Source organism: Callospermophilus lateralis, chromosome 2, assembly GCF_048772815.1.
Source record: "Callospermophilus lateralis isolate mCalLat2 chromosome 2, mCalLat2.hap1, whole genome shotgun sequence".
NCBI classification, from domain to species: domain Eukaryota; kingdom Metazoa; phylum Chordata; class Mammalia; order Rodentia; family Sciuridae; genus Callospermophilus; species Callospermophilus lateralis.
In genome coordinates, this window is record NC_135306.1 from 59,434,490 (window position 1) to 59,458,108 (window position 23,619).

At 37.1% G+C, this 23,619-nt stretch overlaps 1 protein-coding gene across 1 annotated transcript in view; it reads left to right on the top strand.

The window, feature by feature from the left end:
* Window positions 1-3,338: 3,338 nt before the first annotated feature.
* The window catches only part of Ptprd (protein tyrosine phosphatase receptor type D), a 382,192-nt gene continuing 361,911 nt past the window's right edge, over window positions 3,339-23,619 (top strand). The window contains exon 1 of the mRNA XM_076845982.2: window positions 3,339-3,475. Coding sequence (XP_076702097.1) covers window positions 3,412-3,475 — 64 coding nt within the window. The 5' untranslated portion in view covers window positions 3,339-3,411. The remainder of the gene's footprint in view (window positions 3,476-23,619) is intronic.

Below are 23,619 nucleotides of genomic sequence, written 5' to 3' on the forward strand. Positions count from 1 at the left end.
GGGTCACACTGTTAAAAATAAAGAAAAAGAGTTGGATAGCTTAAGTGATCACCTGAAACAGATTTGTTAAGGCCTTTAGACCCCTCTACTATTTATTTGTTCCATTTCTAATTATATTACATGCCCTGTATGGCTCTCTGAACTGTGAGCTTCTCTAACCACACAGGGACATAAATACAAAAGTAAATATTCAGATGACTGGCAGTCAATAGAATTATTTTCATAACATCTTTGTGATGTGAGAAATAATGAGTTTTCAGTTTTAACATTTTTATTTTAAACTCAGAGACACTTTAGTTTTATTTGAATGATGCAAAGGGCAAAGCATATAAAAATCAGTTGGCCTCTGCTGAAGGCTGTTGGGGCAAATGCAGAATAATTCGTGATGTAAGCTGAAGCATGGTCCTTTTAGTACCTCAACCCCTGTTTCCCTCTCTTTTCTTTGCATGGTTAGCAACCCTCACCATAGGCAAATACTTGTAATATCATTCATCCTCCTTATTTTTGCTTGAAATATTTCCTTAGAGCTGATTTTCCATTTGTGTTCTGAAATGTGAATTCCACCTTCCCGATACGCAGCCAGCATTTCCTTTTTGGCGATGTTTGTGTAATAAGCAAGATAAGGAGTGGAGATTGGCTGGAATGCACATTTAGAATGGGTTTTATCTTCCCACCTCTGATCACTTTTTTTGGTCATATCTTGGCCAAGGGCATAGCCCATTTAAGTATAAATATGTATGTTGGTGTCTGCGTTCATTTTTAGAGAGCTAGATCCTATCACTGTTCCAAGTCCCAAGGTTACATTCACAGGCTCATTTGGAAGAACTGGGTCTTACACATTTCAGCCTAGTATGAGGAAAAGCCAAGCCGCCCCTTCCTTCCCTGAGCGAGCGTTTCTTAGGTCTCCATCTCTGATTACAGAGACTCATTATGGAGCAGTTGGCTCTGATACGCTTGCACAGACACAAATTGAGTCCGACAGGACTGATGTCTCCTGTACTTTGCTGTCATTGGAAATGCTGGCATGAGGAAGGGAGCAGCAAAAGGGGTGGGGAGCAGAGCTGATTCCTCTAGCCCTCTCCTGTGAAGTTTTGAGATTGTTCACATTTGGTGGCTGTGAACTGCTTGAGTTATTTTCCAGATGAGATTGATAACAATAGCGGATTTGAAACAGCTGGCTAGCTTTTGGATTCAAGAAGATGTGTTTCAATGTTCAACTTCCTTCTTCATGCCATCCACAAATCTGTTAAAAAGACATAAAAATGGAGGATATCTAGTGGAATGGTAATTAGAATGATTGCCCCTTTCCTTTGAGTTTTATCTTTCCTGTGTTCAAACCGCTCATGCATAGTAATGAATAAGATAATATCTTTGTTAAAAAAAATTGTTCTCATGCGCTACTTGCTAGCTCAGTGTCAGACATGCTATATAGTATCTGTGTTAAAATTCTTTTTAAAGTACAAGTTATTTTAGTGGATTAAGTTATTTCTGGATATCTCTAGTATATCCTGTCAAGAATTTTATGTGTCTCAAACATTCTAATACAAAAATTAAAGGTATGCCTTTTCATTTTGCAAATGAGTTCTGATAAGTTGTTCTCAAGTTTATATCACGATGAAAAAGGAGGCAATGACATGATATACCCTATTTGCTTTTTAAAAAAATTTTTTTTATGAAGAGTCTAATTGGTATACTCAGCTGGAATTTTTAGAAGGCTCCATGAGAGCAATTATTTTTCACCTGAAGTGTCATACTTCAAATCATTGCTTTTATCACTGCCTCTTTCATTCCTACCAAGATCACCATTACAGTCACCTGGGACCTTGGCTGTGGCCTAATAGCATTCTCTAAATTGTTCCTGATTCGGCTGTCACTTAATTGTCTCAAAATCTAGTTCCATATTGTTTCTGTGCTACAAAACATTAAACAGCCCTTTTCTCTGGTTTGTTGAATAAACACCATTGGAAGTAGATTCCCATCCTGGGCTTTCTGTGACCTATTTTTAAGCTGTAACTTTTTTCTTTTGCCGCCTTATTGTTTTCCTAATCCATGCCTCATTCCAACTCAGTGGTTCTCAAAGTGTGGTCCCAAGACCAGTAGCATCAACATCACCCAGAAACTTGTTAGAAATGCAAATTCTGGGACTCTACCACAAACCTACTGAATCACTAACTCAGGGGTGGTGCCCAGCTCTTTGTTTTAACAAGTCACCAAAGTCATCCGATGCATGCTGGTGTTTGGGAAGCCCTCCCCAACCAGTGAGGCCATGCAGCTTGTCCAAAGTTCCTTTCCTATAGCCCTGCCTTTGCCTAGCATCCAGGAATGCCCTTCCCTCACCTTATTAAAATCCTGCTTATACTCCAAGGCCCAGTTTAAGACATTGCTTTTTTCATGATGCTATTACCAAATCTTATCTTTTATGGCAGTACTTGATTTTTTTTTCTGTCACTAATCACTTATTGAATCATACTAGTCATGCTGTCAGTCTTATATTCTATGCTACTATATTCATGCTAATAGTCTTATATTCCCTACGAACCCGGAATCTCAACAAGGATGAAATCTGACTCATCCTTGGATCATGAGTTACCTTGTGCTGAGTGCCACTTCCCTTTCCTGGTGGCATGCACACAGTGGGCTTTCTAGGAAGAGTTTGAGGCTTATCTGTTTTACAGAGAAGGTTGGGAAAATGAAGCCTTTGCCCAGGAGGTACATATAAAGCCTGTTAAATCAAAGAGGCTCTGCTAACTATTGTTTTGACTTGTTGAAGTCAAATTAGACTTGAATGTTGATGTGTCTTCAAGGAAGAAGCCAAATGTGCAAGTGTAAAAAACCCCAATGACTGCTATTTAGATGGAGAAGTGGAATTAGCCCTGTCATTTCACCTGGTGCCAAGAAAGCAGCTTCCATTATTCTGTCATTTCTAGACTTTGATCCTGCACGGAGGAACTTTACTGAAATCATTCTTGTAGCTATGATGTGCTTTCTTTCATGGATGTGTTCACATCATGTTTCATATGAAGTGACACTTCCTCCTGAGAGGGTGCAGCCCCAAAGGTGGCATGAGCAGAGAGTGAAATTCAGGGGGGTTGGTTCCAGGATGACCTGGAAATGGGATTGCTAGGGATCCCACATTAAATAGACCAAGTAACTGACTAATACCAGGACGTGGCAGTTACAATTTATATTGGGTGCTTCCAGTGGATTGTGTCTTTTGGGGGGTTGTAATGGGGCAGAGGGGAAAAGAATGAGAAATCTAAGTGTCTTTGTGTTTTCTTCCCCCCTTTTCTCTTCCTTTCCCTTTACAGGCTCTGAAAGGGTTCCAGCTGAAATCTCAGACCGGACAGACTTGCTGCAGCTTCAGAGGCAGTGAATCCAAGCTGCCAGCGCACGCTGCTGCCAAGTTGCAGGATGGTGCACGTAGCCAGGCCACTGTTGCTGCTCCTCGCCTTCTTCCTTCGCGCGGATGCTGAGAGTAAGCCATTCTCCCCTTCTCTAGGGGGCTGTGACCATAATGATGGGTTTTGTTTGCAGTTGGCACCAGGCTCAGGGCCTCTGAATACATTTCCTTTGGAAGTAAACCCTGACACACTGTGGGATCCTCCTTGGCAACCAGCCAGCCTTTGAAAAGCATTATTGATGTGACTTCCTTACCATTTCCTCTCCCCTTTAATGCCCCCCCTTTTTTGTGTGCAACTAACTGCTCCTACTGTTTATTTTTATTATTATTATTTTTATATCCCTTACCAGCCTGGTGGTAAAGATATTATGAGCCAATGATAAAACTCAAAGGGAGTCTAGCCAGTTGGTGGTGCCAATAAGTAAACGTTGTTCAGACCCATTAGAAATTTCTTTACTTGTATGGATATTTCTATGTTTAGAAAAATGCACAATGTCACATTGAGCCCAATTAAACTTCCAAGCCCCTTGTAGCTGTCACAGCAGCTGTTCTAATGTACTGTTTCCGACAGCTGTCGTCGAGTACAATATTCAAACAAATCAAGCAGAACTGACAACTTGGTGGCTGGATGGAGGGTCTGGAAGTATGAGGCGAATTCTGTGGAGTTTAGACTCCAAAGTTTGGATTTCTGGACTCAATTTTATGAAACTGGGATTGTGGTTAATTAGCTTGACAATTAACGAGAAGATCATATCTCCTTCACAACTAGGCAATCATTAGGTCTACCTTGTTTACATGTATTTCTTTTCCACACTGTCCTGTGGCTTTGGAGGAGAGAGTTCTGGGACAAGGCATGTCTCCGGCTTGTCTTCCCTGATGAGTCAGGTTCCTTGATAGAGGTTGATCCCATAGGTGGCTTAGCCATTCCTGTTGGGAATCCCCTGGTACAGGGAAAATGTGTAACATCTGCAGTCATTAACTTTTCTCTCCACTCACTGTCCCATTGAGATTAAATTTGATTCATGTTGAGGCTTTTCCAAGACAAGGATCCTATGTCATCTAGGCCCCTTTGTATTAATTGCATTTTGACAAGAATTCCCTCAATAGCAACCAATGGCTTCATTTAAATAGGGGCCCTATTTTTCTAAAGAGATCTTTGAGGAGTGAAAGAAATTACACTATTAATCAGATACATATGGATCACGCATGTTTTAAGTATAGCATTCTTTGGTTAATAATGTATATAGTCTCCTAATTAGCACTTGGGAGTGTGGGTTTAAGGTGAAGCCAAGGAATTTCAAGTACAATGCCAAGGAATAATTAACTGGGAAAAGACCCAAATGTAAGATGCTCTTGTTATTTTAAAGCCATTTATGTCAAAACTTATTCTAAAGTTGGAGTATAAATTTAGTTTATTAGAGAGAAATTGGGCATATAGCTTTATTTATTTATTTTGTTTTGGCTAAAGTGCAAGAGTTAGTTGTTTCACCATTGTTAAATTTTGGCAAAAGCATATTAAGACCCTGGGAACCAACTTTAATGTCAGATCGCAGCTAGAGATTTTCTTGAAGTTATTAGATATAATTATTGTATATCCATGAAGCTATCCTTCCGTGAAGTAATAATATTCTTCTACTGAGTAGCAATGCTTTTGCTTAATTCTCTGGTGGAAATTGGCTGATAGATATCAAGAGTTTAGGAATAAGTACTGTTGAAACTGCATTTTTTTTAGTAGATGGACACAATATCTTTATTTTTATTTGTTTATTTTTATGTGGTTCTGAGGACTGAACCCAAGGCCTCATGCATGAGAGGAAAGCGCTCTACCACTGAGCTACAACCCCAGCCCTGAAACTGCATTTTTAAAAGCCACTTGTCTCCTCTTCCTGGTCCTCCTTTCTCTCCTTCTCTCCTTCATTACAATTCCTGTGTGCTTTTCTTGCAAAACAAATCATGAAAACACTTGTTGAGCAATTTTTCGTTAAATTAAGATATTTGCATGATGGAATCCAAATGTTCTGAATTTGCAGTGTTGTGGGCAGAAACTTTTCCCCTCCTCTCCTTCACTACTGTCTCTTAAAAAAAAAATAAAAAGTTAGGGGGTGTGTTAAATTTTTCCAAAAGCCTCTCTGAATACAGGACAGAGCTGAGTACTTGTAAGGCATCTGTAACTTAATGTTTGATTTGAAGTAGAGAGTTGTGTTCTGTTTTTTTTCTTCTCCATGTTAACAAGGACTGGACTATATTGGTCTATCAGTGGCAAGACTCCAAATTGCTTCTGTGTAATACAGAAAGTTCATCCAATAATATAGTCTTTTAAGGCTGTAAACTCCTCAACTGCTCTAGTTCAGTTTAATCCAACAAGCATTTATCTAGACTACAATATTTTGCAGGCTGAGTTGATAGAATCTGAACAGGGTTTATCCTTGCATTCCAGAGGTACGGAATCTGGTAGGCCAAGGAGATGTGAAACTACTCGAATCATTCTGATTCAAAGGAAGTTTTGGTAAGGGTCATAAAGGGAAACATTAAAATACAGAAATAATCTATGGTTTATTGTAAAAATAAGTACTTCACAATATTTCTGATTAATTCAAAATACTAGGTCAAAATTTTTCATGCTATATATTTATGTGGTATTAGCTTTCAACCACAGTATGTTATGTCACTTGAAGAAGAATCCATGCCCTCTCACCTTCCCATTGCAGCTAGAAAGAGTGGATGGGCTTTCACTTTGCCAGATCAATTTGATTAGTTTTGCCCATGTCTTTTAGCCTTGATTAAATTTTCTCTTCAGCAGGTTCATTTGGCATTGTTGGATAGCATATGTATTTTCAAGATACTTGGCAAAGAGGAAATTTAGCCATAATTTTTTAGATGCATTTTAAAAGAAGATGTAATATCCATCAATAGTCTACTAGAGGTACAAGAAAGCACATGACAGAGTCAGAGATATGACTGTAGTCATATTTTAAGAATGTTTAAACAACAATTGGATTCAGATTATAACCCATTAAATTGTGTCATTGCCTTTTCTTAAAACATTGAAACAAGTTTAAAAAAATAAAAGATTTAAGTAGCGCTGAAGAGAGTGATTGATTTCTTCACCATCACACAAAGATGGTATTTTTCAGACTTTCATGGGTTTGTTTCCTTGTATCCAGTCCTATTTGTTTTTCCTTTTGACACCACTATGTGTTTTACTGATCCAAGGGATCACGAGTTAATACTTCAAAATTGTACAGTGACTTGTTGGAGCCATTGGAGAATTCTAAAGTTTTTCCTCCTTTGAAAAAAGACGACTATTTGTGGGTGGGGAATGGAAAGAAGCCACTCTAGTTTGCCATGTTGATTTAATGTAAACAACTCATTTTGAAATAATAATTAAATCCAAAGAGGCTAGGAGTCAAGATTACAATCTGCCAATCTGCTGCGTAGAAGGCTGTAGCAATGTGCTAGATGTGATGTTCCATTAAGTAGAAGAGCTTTTTATTTGGGGGGGGGGCTCAAACCTAGGTTGAAAAATTGTGATAATATCCTTTTAGCAGAAAATTATAGTCTTTGCCATTGCCAATTTAAAATGCCCCACAGGTCCCCACTATTATTTTAAGAGGTTAGGTATGTGTGTGTGTGTGTGTGTGTGTGTGTGTGTGTGTGTGTGTGTGTATGTATTATTTCTTTTAACTCCTATGTTTTTGAGTGCTCCAGATGATTTTGTTGTAACTTCCTGAATAAATGTTTGCAGTGTAGAGCATGATTTCTGTTGAAAGCTCATGATGGACCAGCAGTTTTCTGCTTTAGATGGTGGTCTGAGGTCAGCTCTTGGTAATGTGCTTGCAAACTAAAGGTGAATTTAGACTGTATCAGTGTAATTCTGAGGTGAATCTTTTTTGTTTTGACCCAATTTTCAAAACAGTTTCTGGTGGTTTTATTTCATACATACCTTAGTTTGCTATTCATCATTCTTTTTTTTTTTTTTTTAAATATAAGATGCAGACTGAGAAACTGCCATTCCTGTCTTTTTTAGAGTTTCAAATCACTTATATCTTCCTGTTGCATCCTAGAGTTTACACTTCGACCATGATGATTGGACCTCAGTCTTTAATCTGTTAGAATAGTAAATCTTTATAGTTTAAGTCTTCAAATGGTTTAGTGCATCTACTTCTGTTGTTTTTAGTGATTTTTTTCATCTCAGATGGTAAATATACCCTCATTTTCCTTGTTTACTGTTGAAGAACCTTATTGTACTCACTAATTTTTACAATATTTGTCTTATATGAATGCAGTAAGCCTCTTTCTCTCTGTTACTATAGCACTATATCCTGTGGAATTTCATTATTTTTTGGACATAAGAGAATATAGCCCAGCACCTATTTTGTAGGGTAGCCATTTCTATCCTGTATTTCCTGATGGGGTAGTGTGTAAGCTCTGAAACCAAAATCTGATTTTGGATTGTGCCTGTCATTTTGGCATATTGTGTTCTTTGTCTCAGTTTACCTATTTTTAGAATGTGTATGATGGAGATAATGAAATAATAAAGATGGGATAGCATAATACCTGCTCTTATTTTTGTAGAAAATTACGGAGTTAAAGCAAAATACTTAGGTCAGTAGATGGCACATGGTAGATGTTTAATAAACTTTAGGTATTGATATACCATTAATCAAAATTATCCACGAAGAATTTTTATTGAGCATTTGAATTAGGGACTGTGCTAAAATTCTATTATTTCACCTAGAGGTGATAAAAAATTGGGTGTTTGATTAGCAAGGCTTTCTTGGGCAAGTGAAAGTTGCCAGCTTGTTTGTCTATAAAGTATCTTCCATACATAAGTGATTCTTATAAACCCTTGCCCTCAAGAATTAAATTGAAGATCAGAAGGAGAATATGAAACACAGCTGCATTATTCAATCTTTACAAAAAAGCTCATCTCTTAGAATGACCAAGTTGAAATTAATTTGGATTGAATAGACTGGATGATGGAAAATGTTCCATCCATCCACTGTTCTGTTGCTTCTTGCAGTGCATTTTCTCAAGCTGCCTAGAGGAAAGAGTAGAGAAATGTACTTAAGCAAATGCAGTTATATGACCAGATGGAGATGAACATTGTGAAGAAGAGAGTGAGGGTGAGTGTTCATTGATGTGGCCAGGAGTTATTTCCGAGGGGAAAAACTCATCTTTTTAAAGGACAAGGAAAAGGATGTAATCGATGGGCAAAGCAAATTAATGTCTTTTGCAGTTTTGAGAAGTTAGTGAGGTTTCTTCCAAAATGAAATTAAGAATGGAAAGAATGCCCTTCTCATGTCATTGAAATGTATACCTTCCAGCAGGCAGGGTCAGTTCCCACTAGCAATATTCATAATTCATTAAAAATCCTTTGGTTTTTGTTTTAGTTTATTCTCTCTTCCACTCCCCAAACATTTAACCATCCTTTAAAAGGTAATTCGCGTGGAATGATGAAAATGTTCCCAAGTTAGATTGGGGTGATATTAACTAATTGAGTGTAAAACTATGAAATACTATTGAGTTGTACACTTTAAATGGACAAAACTACAATATGTGAATTGTATCTCGGTTAAGTGTAAGAAATGGTAGATTGCTGTTTACTCCAGTTATTTAGCTAGAGTCCTTTTGGTATATGCAACCTGAAGGTAATGTTTGTTGGTTTCTTTGGGTCAGTGAGAATAAAATGTGCTCATTTAGTAGAGCAAGAAGAAAGCCCATTCATTTACCATGTTTATCATTATTAACCTTTATTTTTTTCTGAATTGACAGAGGTGTGGTGAAATAAAAATGTTGCTTCTCCTTTTTCTCTCCTCCCCTCATTTTAAAGTATCTAAATTAGCAACCTCCAGCTGTCTGTAGCAAGGAAAATATTCCAGCTATTTTACTGATCCTTTAGCTCCGTTGTGGAGTTTCTGTGACTTTCCGAATTAATTGCTCCCCGCAGAGCTGTAGCTACCTAGTAAGGTTAGGAATATGTCACAAAATCAACACATGTGTATACTTCAAAGCATTTTATTGAGTGTAGTGGGACTCACTTAAAAAAAATCCAAAGTATGACATATTTGTTATCTCTGATCTCTATTTGTGATGAGGGTCCTAAGCTTGAGGGATGGAACAATATCTAAAATATTTGTGAGCTAGTTCTTATTTTTATAGCCTACTGGTATTTGATTCTAGTATTCTATCATTTCCTAATTTATTTGCCTTCTCATTTTTAGTTTGTTTAACTTTTCTCACTTAGCTGCTGTTTAACTGATCTATTTTACATAATCTTGATTTGTCTGGGAGCTGCCTATCCTCCTGCTCACGTGAATGTGTTTCAGTTAATTCCAAAAATTCAAAGTCAGTGACCATCTTAGAACAAAGAGTCTCAGAGAAAACTACCGAGGATTGGATAGAAAAGCTACTTTAGAACCAACTCTGACAAATAACTTTGTATTTTTCTTTTTATCACTTTACATTATTTTTATTTGCTCTTTCACCAAACTACTGTGTATGTGTGTGCACATGTGTGTGCACTTACTATGTGGAAAACTTTAAGCAAAGTGGTAGAGACATAAAATTTTGGAAGTGTGCTCCTTCTGCAGCGTAATCTGTCTTAATAATCCATAGGTCATGTTTTAGGGTGCTCTCAAGCAGTCTTCTCAGACATTTTTTTTTTTCTTTTTCTACTTTTTGGACCGGGAATGAAACCCAGGGCCTGAATCATTGCAGGCAATTGCTCAACCCCTGAGCCACATCTCTAGATCTATTCTCTATTCTGTCTTCAGGTAGGAAGTAGTATGTGGAAATATGGATCGTGAAGCAGTGTTTATGGTGGGATCTCTCCTTCTCTGGATAATAGCTCTGACTACGGGCAGACCCAATTTCCATGGGTCTTTCATCTGTTCAGTAAAAATAAAAATAATACATTCTCCATGTGGTTATCATAATACAGATTAAATTAAAAAATTTCTTATATAGCATTTTGAATAAGAGGACTAAGTATTCACTAAATGTTGTTGTTATATTTTTTTTCTCATCAGCTTGCATCATTTCCAAATTTGAAGCATCTATGTTTAGATCTCTATTGGCATTTATTATTTGATTAACTTCATAATTTGAATAAAATGTTTCAAAAGTGTAGATATGTTTCATTACATACATTTATGATTCCAAAGGACATTTACTGATTGGATCATTCATATGTTTCATAGCCCCTTTAATAAATGTTTATTAGACACATTTTCTGTGCCAAGCATTAAGTTAGCTACAGGGGAAACACTGCTGAGAAAAAGAGATATGATCCCTAGCCCTAGAAAGCTTATAAATTCCAGTGGGATACACATATTTAACATTAATTCTAAAATGTTGTATTTTCTAGCTATGACAAATGTTACAGGGGATGAAAAAATAGGCAGCGAAGTGCCTCATCTGTTCTAAGGAATAAAAAAGCTTTCCTGAGGGAGTGATTCATTTATTTTTGGAAATAAGTTTAGACTTAAAGGAAGTTACAAAAATTGCACAGGAATTTCCCATGTAGCCTTCACCCATATATTACATAATCACAGTACATGATCTAAACCAGGAAGTCAACGTCAGCATATTACCAATATTAACACCGACATTATTTAGATTTTGTCACTTTTTATGCGCATTTCTATTATTTTAAGGTGTATACCTCATTTAAGTTGGTCATATGCTTAGTTCTGAGGGTATGATTTTTGAGCTATTATCTGATGATGAAGAAGTTAACTAATTATCTGATTGGCATAAGGAAGAATATGCTCATATACCCTAGAAGGCTGATCAAGTATATTCTATGGACCAGAAGAAGAAAAAAAAAAAAAAAAGAAAGAAAGAAAAGGTAGCTGAATCTCAAACCCTGAGGAGAAATAATTCAAATAAGACTAATCTGGTAGGTAGGTAGATGAAGACTTACTAATGCCAGGCCTCAGACATCTTGTTCATGACCTTGTTTTCTATCCTCATTTATTTTTATTGTTTTATTTTTATTCTATAATAGAAAGAGATTTGCATTTTTTAAAGATGATTTATGGGGCTTCAGGGTGGAGAATACTTTGATGTGACTTTTCCAAGTGGCCTTGAAATCTGTTAAAGGCTGATTGGCTGCTATGGATAAGATGTGGTACAAGGGCAGATGGTGGTGGAGGTTAGGGAAGATAAACTGCTTTGATGCTTTAAAAGCAATTTTAATTGACTTTTATGAATATTGCATTTCCCTGAAATATGAAGCACCAACATATTGTTATAATTTGGAGTAAAACAGAAAACCAAGCTAAGTTAACTGAATCTATACATGATACAAGTGATCTGCATTTAATCTGATAATCTTTTTCTTGGTTCAATCTGAGGATTGAACCCTAGGATGCTTTTATCACTGAGTTACATCCTCAACTCTTTTTATTTTTTTTTATTTTGAGACAAGGTCTTGCTGAATTGCACAGGCTGACCTTGCACTTGCAACCCACCTGTCTGCCACCCTCATTACTGGGATTATAAGGTCTGCATCACTGTGCTGGGCAAAATCTTTTGTTTTGAATATCTGTCATTTCCCCCCAGTATATCTCTTCATTCCTTCTTGTAATCTCATATTTTGATTGCTGAGTTCAGTTAGTTTTATTTAAGCTTATCTTTATGTCAATGTCTGTTAAAATTGTGGAATCCAGTATCAATTTAAAATTGTGAATGAAGTTCAGTACCTTACTACAAAAGATATTTCAGTTTAGTTTATTCTCTGACAGAAGTTTTAAATTCTCACTATAACTTGACATGGGTTTTGCAAAACTAAAACATAGTCTGAGACAATCATTTATTATAACTACAGGTTTTAGATTGGACTTTAAAAATATACTAAGTGGTACTGGGGATGTGGCTCAAGCTGTAGCACGCTGGCTTGGCATGTGTGTGGCCTGGGTTCGATCCTCAGCACCACATACAAACAAAAATGTTGTGTCCGCTGAAAACTAAAAAAAAAAAAAAAAAAAAAAAATTAAAATTCTCTTTCTCTCTCTCTCTCTAAAAAATATATATACTAAGTGCTTATATCTTCAAGTTAATAAAACAGCACACAATACATTAATTTCAGAAGTCCTAAAAGTGTAAGGGACCTCTTAAACTACATTTCCATAGATTTTCTTTTCTTTCTTAGTTTTTTTGTTCTTGTTAAATAGATATTGAAGATGCATATGAATGAGTGAAAAATAAAGTTATGGTTTATCACTAAGATGGTCAAAACTTTAAGGTACAGTGATTTTAGATTGATACAAAGAAAAACCCCTCTCATGTATGTATTTTTTTTTTTTTTTTTTGGTGCTGGGGATTGAACCCAAGGCAAGCACTCTACCAACTGAGCTATATCCCCAGCCCCAATATCATTTTAATTTAAAAAAATCTTTTTTAGTTGCAGTTGGACACAATACCTTTATTTTATTTATATGTGGTGCTGAGTATTGAACCCACACTGCACACATGCTAGGCTGAGCCACAACTACAGCCCCAATATCATTTTAATTTTAGTGAAAATGTTTAAAAGTGCAAATATTTCATTCAGAAGGTGCCAACAATCAGATCTAGGTTCCATTAAAGCAGAATTAGTTGGAGTGCGGTGGAAGGTGGAGGGGAGCAGCAGGTCATGGTTATGGGCAGAAAAGATGTGAACAGGAGAGAATGCAGGAGGATGGTAAAACAGGGACATGACAGGAGAGTAAGGAGGGCAGCTGGGACAGGGATAGGACTCTCTGCTTTTGTGTGCAGGAAGGTGTTGCTGAGTGAGATTGACATTAGCTGACTGATGGCCAGCTGTGAGAAAGTGAATTGCAGAGGTCCCAGGGCAGCAAAGATCCTCCTGTATAGTAAAGCACAACTTAAGGCCCAGAATCCTGAAGCACAACAGGTGAGGAGAGCCAGGTGGCAGAGGCAGGGAGGGGCCTTATCAAATGACCCTGGAGGAGTTTGGATTGTTGGGCCAGGTTTTAGGTAGGTATGTAGGGAGACAGATATATTCTTGGAATATTTATTTGTGAAACTGGAGTTGGGTACTACTTTTCTTCACTGGAACAAAAATTATTTCCACAATTGTTCATTGGAAGTTTGGTACAATCTTCTGATCATGTTATATAAACTCATTGTCTAAACAGCTTAGCTGAAATTTCCTTTGTACCAGCCAATATGGACTTGGAACACTAAAGCATTCTTTCACAAAAGGAAAAAATATCTGCTTTTAGTTCTTTATCTCTGGCTAGTTTTGTTTTCCTTTTAAAGCAGATGATAGTTTTACATTGGAAACATGTAATTAAGTCTATACTTCCCTTCATCAATATCCATTGCTGGAGAGGACTAAGGAGGGTACATTTGTAAAGCAAGGCTATAATTGGAGGGTGATGGCCAACATAGAATTGCAGGGAAGAAAGGGAGTTTAATAGGTCTTTTCTCTATATGCTTCCACTTAGTCAAAATTATAGCAATAGAATTCCTAAGTGATTTCTACGTTGTAATCCCTAGATAGATGAAAGCTTTTTAATAAAATTTTTTTCTGTCTTCCATTTGGGGAAAAAAAACCAAACACCTGTATTGCTTACATGATTCAACATATTTGGATTTAGTGTTAAGCCCGATGGGAATGTAAAGTAATACATAAAATGATTATTAAACTATAACTTAAATGATTCTCCAAAATAGCACATAGTATTAGCAACCAGATTTGGCTTAAAATCTGCCTTCTCTGCTTACCTAGAGCAAGTTTCTGGATTCTTGTGGCCCTTTGAGGATGCTCTTTGCTCCTGAAGATTCCTTTGAGGTTTAAAAGCAATTCTGAGGGCTGGGTGCTCAGAGGGCTGATTCACAGGTATTTAGTAAAGGTTCATTTCCATCCATGCAGTATACATATGGTAATACCTGACATATGCACAAATCAGCTTTCTAGCATTTTCACCTATTGAGATGATTTTTAGGTGAAGGAATTAAGCAGTAGATACCTAGGAGGAGCAGTGAATAAAGCAAAACACAACCGTATGGTAGATTAGTATTATTATTATAATTTCTGTGCTGAACTCCTGGTCACGGATCTTTATGCTATGCTTGCACCTGCAGGATAATTTCAGGTGTCCCAAGCTTGCCACTGTTGACATTTTTGGGTAGATGAATTCTTTGTTGTGGGAGGCAGTCCCATTTCCTCATGTGTAGCAGCGCTTTTAGCTTCTACCCCACCACACCCTACACCCCTTTTGTGACAGCTTATCTTCAGACATTGCTAAATATCCTCGGGGACACCAAAACTGGAGTCACAACTGGTTGAGAGTTGCTAATGTTGTTTGCAGAAATTTTGGAACAGAATACTGCCTTTCTAAATTCTGTGTGGTTGGGAAGGAAAGAAGTTTTGTTGGAAACAGGAGAAATATTTCATAAGTTCTTGAAAGCAGCACTTATTTATTTATTTATGATCTGCAGAAGCAGAGGCAGATTGCCTTATCTCTCCTGTCTCACTTTTGTCCTCTGGAGTATTGGATAGCAATTATAGGGTTGCTGTGGAAATTAAGTGAGTTCACCAATATAAAGTGCTTAAGACTGCGTTTCAAATACAGTGTGCACTAGAGACATGCTGGGCATTTGTATTATTATATTAACTGTGTGTTTTATAGTATGTTAATTTAATTTTTTCATATATTATTTGATTTTAACAATAAAATCAATTTTATCCCACAGTAATGATCATGCTAATACCTTTTCCTTGAATAATCATTTAAAGACTTTATATCTTTAATCTCATTTTTTCCTGAATACTCTAAGAGTATCATTTTTACTTCTCAGACATAAGAAACCAAGGGTTGGAGCAGATAACCTGCTTAGAACAGAAAGATGAGTAGAAAATGGAAAACACATAGGACTCAGCTAGAGTAGGCCCATGAGCAAAATGCACAGTGGCCAGAGGCACTGGCAGAGGGCCCGAGTGATGCTCCCTGGGTATGTGGCCCGAGAATCATCAGGATCCTCATGACTGTCATAATGGGGACTCATGGAGGAAAAGTTACAGCATTTGTGCAATTCATATACTATGTGAGAATGAGAGAAGCCTTGAATAACTACTGTATAATTTCACTTAAAAGAAAAAGAAAACACTTTTAATTTCGGAAAATTTTGAATTCTGTGCAATTAGAATTTTATGATAAAATGATTTTGATTTTTCATTAGGCTTCCTTGTTGCTGTTTTGTGTTCATTTGATTACAATAATCGTGATGTCACCATCTTTATCGTCATGGTATAATGGATTGGAAATCCTGGCTGAAGTATTTCATAGGCCCTCTCATCAGGGTGAAATCAGATTGCCCTCCCCTGAAAGTGGGAGAGCTTTGACTTACTTGGATCAATAATGGAATGGTGCGGAAGTGACACCACACCTGTTCTGGCTCTTATAATTACCTGAAACACCTGGTGAGTATTTTTTGCCACCAAATGAAGTCCCTACTAGGAGCACACTCTCAGATCTGGAGTTCTTTTACTCTTCCTTCTCTGGAACTGTAAGACAGGGATGTTCTGCATGACACACTAATTAAATGGCGTCCCTTTTTGAGTAAATGCACACATTAACATGCTCAGTTTGGGCCCTGCTTAGGACTGACCGTCCATCTGAAGGCCTTTTGACCAGAGGTCTGTAATGATTTTCTGAAAAGACCCATTTGATAGGTATTTTTTAGGTCTCTGCAGCAACTTTGTTATTATATCAAGAAAGCAGTCATCTAATCCATAAATAATGTGTGTGACTGTCCTATTTTATAACATATGCAGTCGGCAGGTATAGTCTGAGGGTCACATTTGATGACCTTACTCAGTACAGCTTCTTAACAGGCAGGAGGAGGTAGAGGTTATCAGCAGAGTGCCTTATTTATCCTGGTAAAATTAGTTAAGGGAAAGACAGGAGCTTGATAAACCTATTTTAGCACTTTGCTTTGTTAGTACTATTTATTGGGAGCAGATTAATTAGAAGAAGGAAGTTCAAGGAGCACATCTCTTGATAAACAAAGATTTTTAATAGTGCTTAACCTTTAGAATTTATGCATAAAAAGCTTTGAATGTTACTGCGCTTCATCTTTGGGGGGTGCTTCAGGCATTCAGCTGCTGGTGCCACTTCAAATTGCAAACTCCTGAAAAATGAATAATTTACGAGCTGTGGGATAGTTTTTGTTGCACCATGCTCATGACATTTGGAGCTACGACCATCTTAAATAGAGAAAAAAAAATGCTGTAAAGTGTTACATTTGCAGGGAATGTTGTAAGGAAATAGTTTGTAATCATGGGTATCGAAGCCTGATATTGGTTTCATAAAGGCAAGCGAGAGAAGAAACATCATGGTGAATTTGATCACATCATGGGTCCTTCTGGTATAGAAGTACTCTGTACCATGTCAGTGCTTATAAATCCAAAGCAAAAGAAAACCCTAAGGAGAAAGCACCATTGATCCCCTAGCAAATGCTCAGAAGTAACGCTTATGCTCCATCATGTCAGAAAATTGAAAAGCACTTGTGGAGTGTGTGGTGGGGAGGAGGTGGTTTGCTGTTTCTTGCAATTGGAATCCCTGACTCACACGGGAAAATTTAAAGAACCAACTATTGTCAGTTTGTCCTGGCAGCTGGTATAAGAAGGCACAAGTTTCTGCAAATGTAGGACGGGCATAACTATATTCTCATAAGGATTGAGGTTGTTTAGAATTGTGTGAAGAAGGAGGACTAATTAGATTAAACAAAAATCTTGGCTGAGAATGAAGGAAAATGACTAATGGTTAAGTCTATTCAACTATGGAGTAAAATCTCAAGGGAAAGAGTGAGAGCCCCACAGCGTGAATCATTTGCAGTAGGCAGCAGAAACCACCGTAGAGAACTTCTGTTTCTGAAATAATCAAAACTACATCAGCAAAGGGATATAAAAAGATCATTTAGCAATTGCAAAACACATAATTCTTTTTTTTTTCATTTTAATTGTTCTGATTTGGAGTGAGAGACGGAAACAGGAGGGGTATTATGACAAATATAATAAAACAATTACTTGTATTCTGGGATCTATTTTCTCTAGAGAATTTGCAGCTTAACAAATGAATCTGACACCACCATTGGGCAGGGAATAAATTGGCTCACTTCTCTTTGGTGTGTTTACTCAGGCCACTAGACTCCTCTTTGTGGGCTAAAAGAAACTTTCACAGTTATTCAGAATCACTAACAATTTTTTAGCCCAAATTGCTTTCTGGTTTTCCAGCTTCTCCAGTATTCCCCTCCTGTTCCCTTTTGACCTTTACAGCGTTGGCTTCCCACATCTCCCCTACTCTTCCAAGGCTATCCTTTCCTGCCATCTTTGTTCACTCCTGCTCAGTGCTCACTAGGTCTTAGGCATGTGGAGTTTAAGGAAAATGGAGTTAAAATATCATGGTTTAGAATCTTAGTGGAGACAATGAAGAGAAAATTCTATACAGAGAATTAGGTGCCTTGGTAGACCTATGGGTGTTGCCAGCGGCAGGTTCTTGTTGGAATTTAGAGACAGTGCTAAAGTTGTGGTGGAGACAGATTGTGGAGGGCATTTCTTCAAAGCTAAGGAGTTTGGAGCATGCTTGGTAGATCCATCAGTGATTCAACCTGAAGATACATTGAAATCAGTTGTGGATAATCAGATGGGAGAGCTTTACAATCACTAGTTGTGTAGATACCTAGGTACCACCCTCAACAATTAAATCAAAATATGTGAAGAGAAGGACCAAGCTTAGATAATTTTGAAAGTGCATCCTTCTTTCCATTCTCAAGTGCAGCCCAGCATTCCCAACTACTGGGGAAAGTCAGTGAAAACTTTTACACTGGGAAGGGATGTGGTCCAATGTGCACTTCCAGTGTGTCATTGACAGCTGTGTGGGAGATGCATTTGAGGGTAGGAAACCAGTTTAGAGACTGATGTAAAATCAAATAGTCACAGAAGTCTGAGCTGGTGTTATGGGTATGGAATACAGAAGGGTGATATACAAACCTTGTCCTGCAGGTGAATCTACCAAATTTTAGGGTGGGTGGAAAATACTGCATGCGTCCTAGAAGGAACAGCCAGAGAGGGTGAGAAGGAGCTAGGGAAGAACAAACTTCCTTTTATATTTCTCATCCCCTCCTGCTCCTCCCCCAACACAGCTGATACCTGTTAATGTCTTTCATTTCTCTCTTAGAAGTTATTGAAGTTGTCTGAAATTATTGTTTTCCATATTCAGGGCAAATATATTTATTCCTCTTGTAAAATGCCTGCTTTCTCCTTTCCTGTCCCAATACTGAGCCTTGAATGCAACTAGGGGTAGCAAATTCAGATTCCATGTTAACCAGACAAGTAGAATTCATTCATGGCCCAGCATTACCAACTTCTGGGGAAACACACACACAGATGCATCCCAAGTTCAGTCCTTTGGAAAGTTTGTGCTGGATATCATAAGGGAAGCAACTATCCATCCTCTTCTTGCCATTGGGGATGCATTATCCTGATTTTCTGATTTTCCTAGAGAAGCTTGAAATCTAAATTAGTATGTACACCATCTCCAATTTTTCAATACTGTTTTGAATTAAAACCCTTAAGTAATAATACTGAGGTCAAAGGAAATACAACTTTGGGATGAATCTCCTCTGGAACTACACATTTTCAGTCTCTATGTAGGTGGGGCCTTTGTAGAAATTTGAGGAATTGAAATGAATAAAATTTCCCAATTCCAGCAGTTGCCAGCTCTTTCAGTGGTTAACAATAGCAGAAAATATAACAAAGCAGCAGAAGCAAACATTTGGGATGCTTCTGTGTGTGGAAAGAGAATGGATTTCATTACCTGGTTTTTCACACTTTTATATAAAGTAGGACATATTCAGTGCACTTTAACTGCAAATAAAGATACTTCTGGTGAGTGTGAATTTGGGCTGATGAATGATTCATTCAAATCCTTATAGGTTCTAAAAAAGTTTAAAGACCTCAGGTGGCCACGTGGCCCATGGCTGGGGCAGAGGCTCACTCTTTCCTCCTGGTTAGATCTGTCCCCTGGAGTCAAGTTTGTTTGGTTGCTGCAACTGGTTTTCTTTGGCATGGGGGCACTGCTTGAGCTACACAGTAGGAAGCCTCTGAACATTTAAGGCTAAAGAGCAGTTAACAGTTGTTCAGCCATTGAATTAGCATTTCAAAGCCTGGTGCTCAGAAGGGCACTGCCCAAGTGAGTTGCTGGGTGAAAGCACAGAAACATACTCAGACATTAATGTCTGGGTAATAAGATGTGAAAATGACTTTTCAACTGCTTTAAGATTTGGTGCTAAAACTTTTTATCTTTTACACACACACACACACACACACACACACACACTATTGAATCCAGAGATGCTCTACCACTGAGCCACATTTAATCTTGGGAAAGGGCCTCACCAAGTTCTGAGGGTTTTGCTAAGTTGCAGAGGCTGACCTCGAATTTGCAATCCTCCTGCCTCAGCCTCCTGAACCTCTGGGATTAGAGGCATTTACTACCATGCCTGGCAAAACTTGTTTTTCATTTTGATGGAATCTCTCTAGAATGTACCTTGCACTTCTGAATATAAACAGGCTAAATGAAACATGTTTGCTGTTTAAATATTGGGATGATTCTCATTAGGTAAATCAGTTTATATTTCTGTTAGGTTGAGATGTCCTGAAGAATTATCATGGTATGTACTGGTCATAACTACTGTGTTATTATCATGTTTTATAATTTCTAGTCAGAAGAAGTGATGTGGTGGAAAAAGCATTAGCTTTAAAAAAGCAAACAAACATCAAACAAAAAAAACCCACCTGAGTTCAAAATCTGTCTTTTGCTATTTACTGTATGGGAGGTCTCAGGCCAGCTTATTAACCTCTTAGCACAATATTTCATGCAGCTGATACATATTCTTTGTAGTTTATTGTTAATGCTGGGAATATGAATAAGAGGCAGCCAGGCGGGGCCTGTGGTCTTTCATAGTTTTCAGCTAACCTTAGATTGCTCATCTGTAGAACAGGGATAAGAGACTTATCCTACAGTTGTTTTGTGAGAATTAGCTATAATAATTGTTCAAGGTACCTGGCAGAGATTAAGGGCTCTTAATTGGTAGACATAGGTGCAGGATTTGCTTTTGGCCCTTCTAAATTGTAACCTTAAAATTGCACAAAGCTATTTTTGTCCAGAGATCTTTTTTACATTTATATTATTATTAACAGATGTTTTTAAGTTTCTGAAAGTCTAGGTTCCTTTCCTTTCTCCTTTCCAAACCATACAATACATGGTTCACATAAGTAGTTTATTCGTTTCCGAGATATTCTTTCCATTTTCGCACTTTAAGGAAGACTTTACATTCCTATGCTGCACAGCTGCCCTCCAAACAAAAAAAACCAAAAAAATGGGAAAGAGTGATTAGAATGATACCAGCAAAGAGTTTTTAATGAAACATTTCAGATTTTAATGTTATTCTTAATTAAATACAGTTGCACAAACAATTACATACCTGTAATCCCAGAGGGTCAGGAGGCTGAGACCAGAGGATGGCAAGTTCGAGGCCAACCTCCGCAGTTTAGCAAGGTCCTAAGCAATTTAGCCAGACCCTGTCTCAAAATAAAAAATAAAAATGGCTGTGGATGTAGTTTGGTGATCAAGTACCCACTGGATGCTATCCCCAGTACTGGAAAACAAAAAATCCAACCCAAACCAGTCACACAATTGATAAAAATCAAAACAAAGCATGTTATAGAAGTGACAAATATAGATCTTTTTCTGATAATGACTTTTAAAATTTAGACTAAGAAAATATTGTTAACTGTAGGCTATCTTTATCATGACTGTATTCAGCCCAAACACTATTTACTCTAATTGCTTAGGACAGCTCCTTTCCCAGCATCTGCAGTAGACTTACGTGCTACATTTGTGAGGCGCTTAGATTTCATTTGTCACTGTCTGCATCATCTTCCCCTGCCCCCACTTCTTGGTTGATTTTTTTAAAATTTATTTACAATAAATCCATTTTCTTGGTGGTGTACAGTTCTGTAGGATTTGACAGATGCTTGGAGTTATGTATCCACCATTACAATTACGTTCCTTCACCCCAGCAACTCACTGATGCTGCTTTGGTCTGTGGTCTTTTGTGTCCAGCTTCTTTCACTTAAAATGCATTTAAGATTCATCCATGTGGTTGCATGCTTCAGTAGAGTTGTTGGAATAGCACTGCAGTGTATAGATATCACATTTTGTTAATTCATCTTGGTTGTTTCAAATATTTGTCAATCATGAAGTAAGTTACAAGAAGCATTCATGGACTTGAAAAAAATACATTTTATCAGTCTCTGGTGCAGTGGTCCTAGAGACTTTTCAAACTACAAAAGCAGATGCCAGGAGCCCCCACTTTGAACCAGTTGAATCAGAATGTCTGTGGATAGGCCTGGCTAGTGGTTTTATAAGAGCTCCCTAGGTGCTTCTCTTGCACATTCAGGTTGTGGGTTATTGCTTGGGGACTTGTGATCTTTGTAGTTTTGGTAAATAAGCCCTCTAAAATTTTTTAAAAATTATTTTTACTTGGCAAGGTTTAGTAATTATACTTAGGTAATAAAGATTATGCTTCAAATTAGTTGTTTCTCTTAAGGATTTAATTTCATTTCAAGGAGAGAGTTACTGTGTGCTAATTAAACCAAGGCCTTTTTTTTAAAAGGTATATTTATTGAGTTTTAAATAGTTGCAATAGAAATATATTCATAATTTGCCAATTATATCTCTCAAGAATATTTTAATAATTATATATTTGAGTAAAAGGAGTACTTGTTATATAGTATAATTATATGTTTGAATAAACTATCACTAGAACCAAATGAGCTTCTTTAATTACCGAGACAATTACTTCATATTGCTGATGAAATATGTTATTATTTTATATGTATTGGGAGTAAGTTGTTACAGTGCTTTATAATGATATTTAACTACTTAATCAATTACATTGAGTTAAAGAGTGAAATGACATTAATGCTATTATGAGTTGGCATTTTACATATTTGATACTAAAATAAAGGAGGATATTTTCACATCAGGCCTTAATTACATAAGAGCATATAGACTTTTAAAAAAAAATTTCCTGAACCAACTAGAAAAGTTATTTGAGAGTTGTACACTTTGATGATCAAAATGCTTACCAAGATGAATTTTTATTTTTTCCTTAACTATAAGCCTGCTTTTACTTAGTTGATGGAAGCCCTTAGTTGCTAATGAACATGAGTTATTTGCATATTTGCCTCAGGACATTTGGGAGAGCCTAGACTTTCTCAGCTTCGCTTTCCTCCACAGGGATGTAATTCATAACCCATCACCCATTGCTCAGTAGTACCAGGAAAAAAAAAAAACTATTGGTAATAGAAAAAGCTAACAGTTGTATTTCAAGAAAATGATAAATTATTAACTATTGTCACCAAGTTGTACAATAGATTCTTCCTGTCTAACTGAAATTTGGTGTCCTTAGATCAACTTCTCCCCAAATCCTGCCTCCCTCTATCCACCCCAGTTTTTAGTAACTACCATCCTATTATCTACTTTTAGGAGATTAACTATTAGATTCTACATATGAGTGAGATCATGTGGTATTTGTCTTTCTGTATCTTGTTCATTTCACTTAAAAAATGTTAAGTCCATCTCCTGATTCATCTATGTTATTCTAAAGACAGGATTTCATTTTTTATGGATGAATAATATTCCATTGTGCATATCACCACAAGGTCTTCATCCATTCATCCATTGATGGACACTGATTTCATATCATGACTATTATGAATAATGCTGAAATAAACATAGGATTGTGGCCTACTCTTCAACCTACCAATTTTCTTTTCTTTGAATATATAACCAGTAGTAGGATTGCTGGATCATATTTTTAGTTTTTGAGAACCTCCAATCTGACTGTACTAATTTACATTGCCACTGGTAATGTACACAGGTTCCCTTTACTCCACACCTTTGTCAGCACTTAGTAGCTATTCCAACAGGTGGGAGGTGATTCTAGATGACTTCAGGTGTTTCAGGTGCATTTGCAGGTTGTCAGGCATGCAGTCGGCTGTCAGTAACTGACTGATTAAAGAAGAGATAGATGTAAATTTCATATAAGGCATATATTTTCTTGGGTTGAGATCCCCTTTTCATTTCAAAGGTGCCTTAAAGGCTTTTGGAAACTTGAATCTGTTTTCTTGCCTG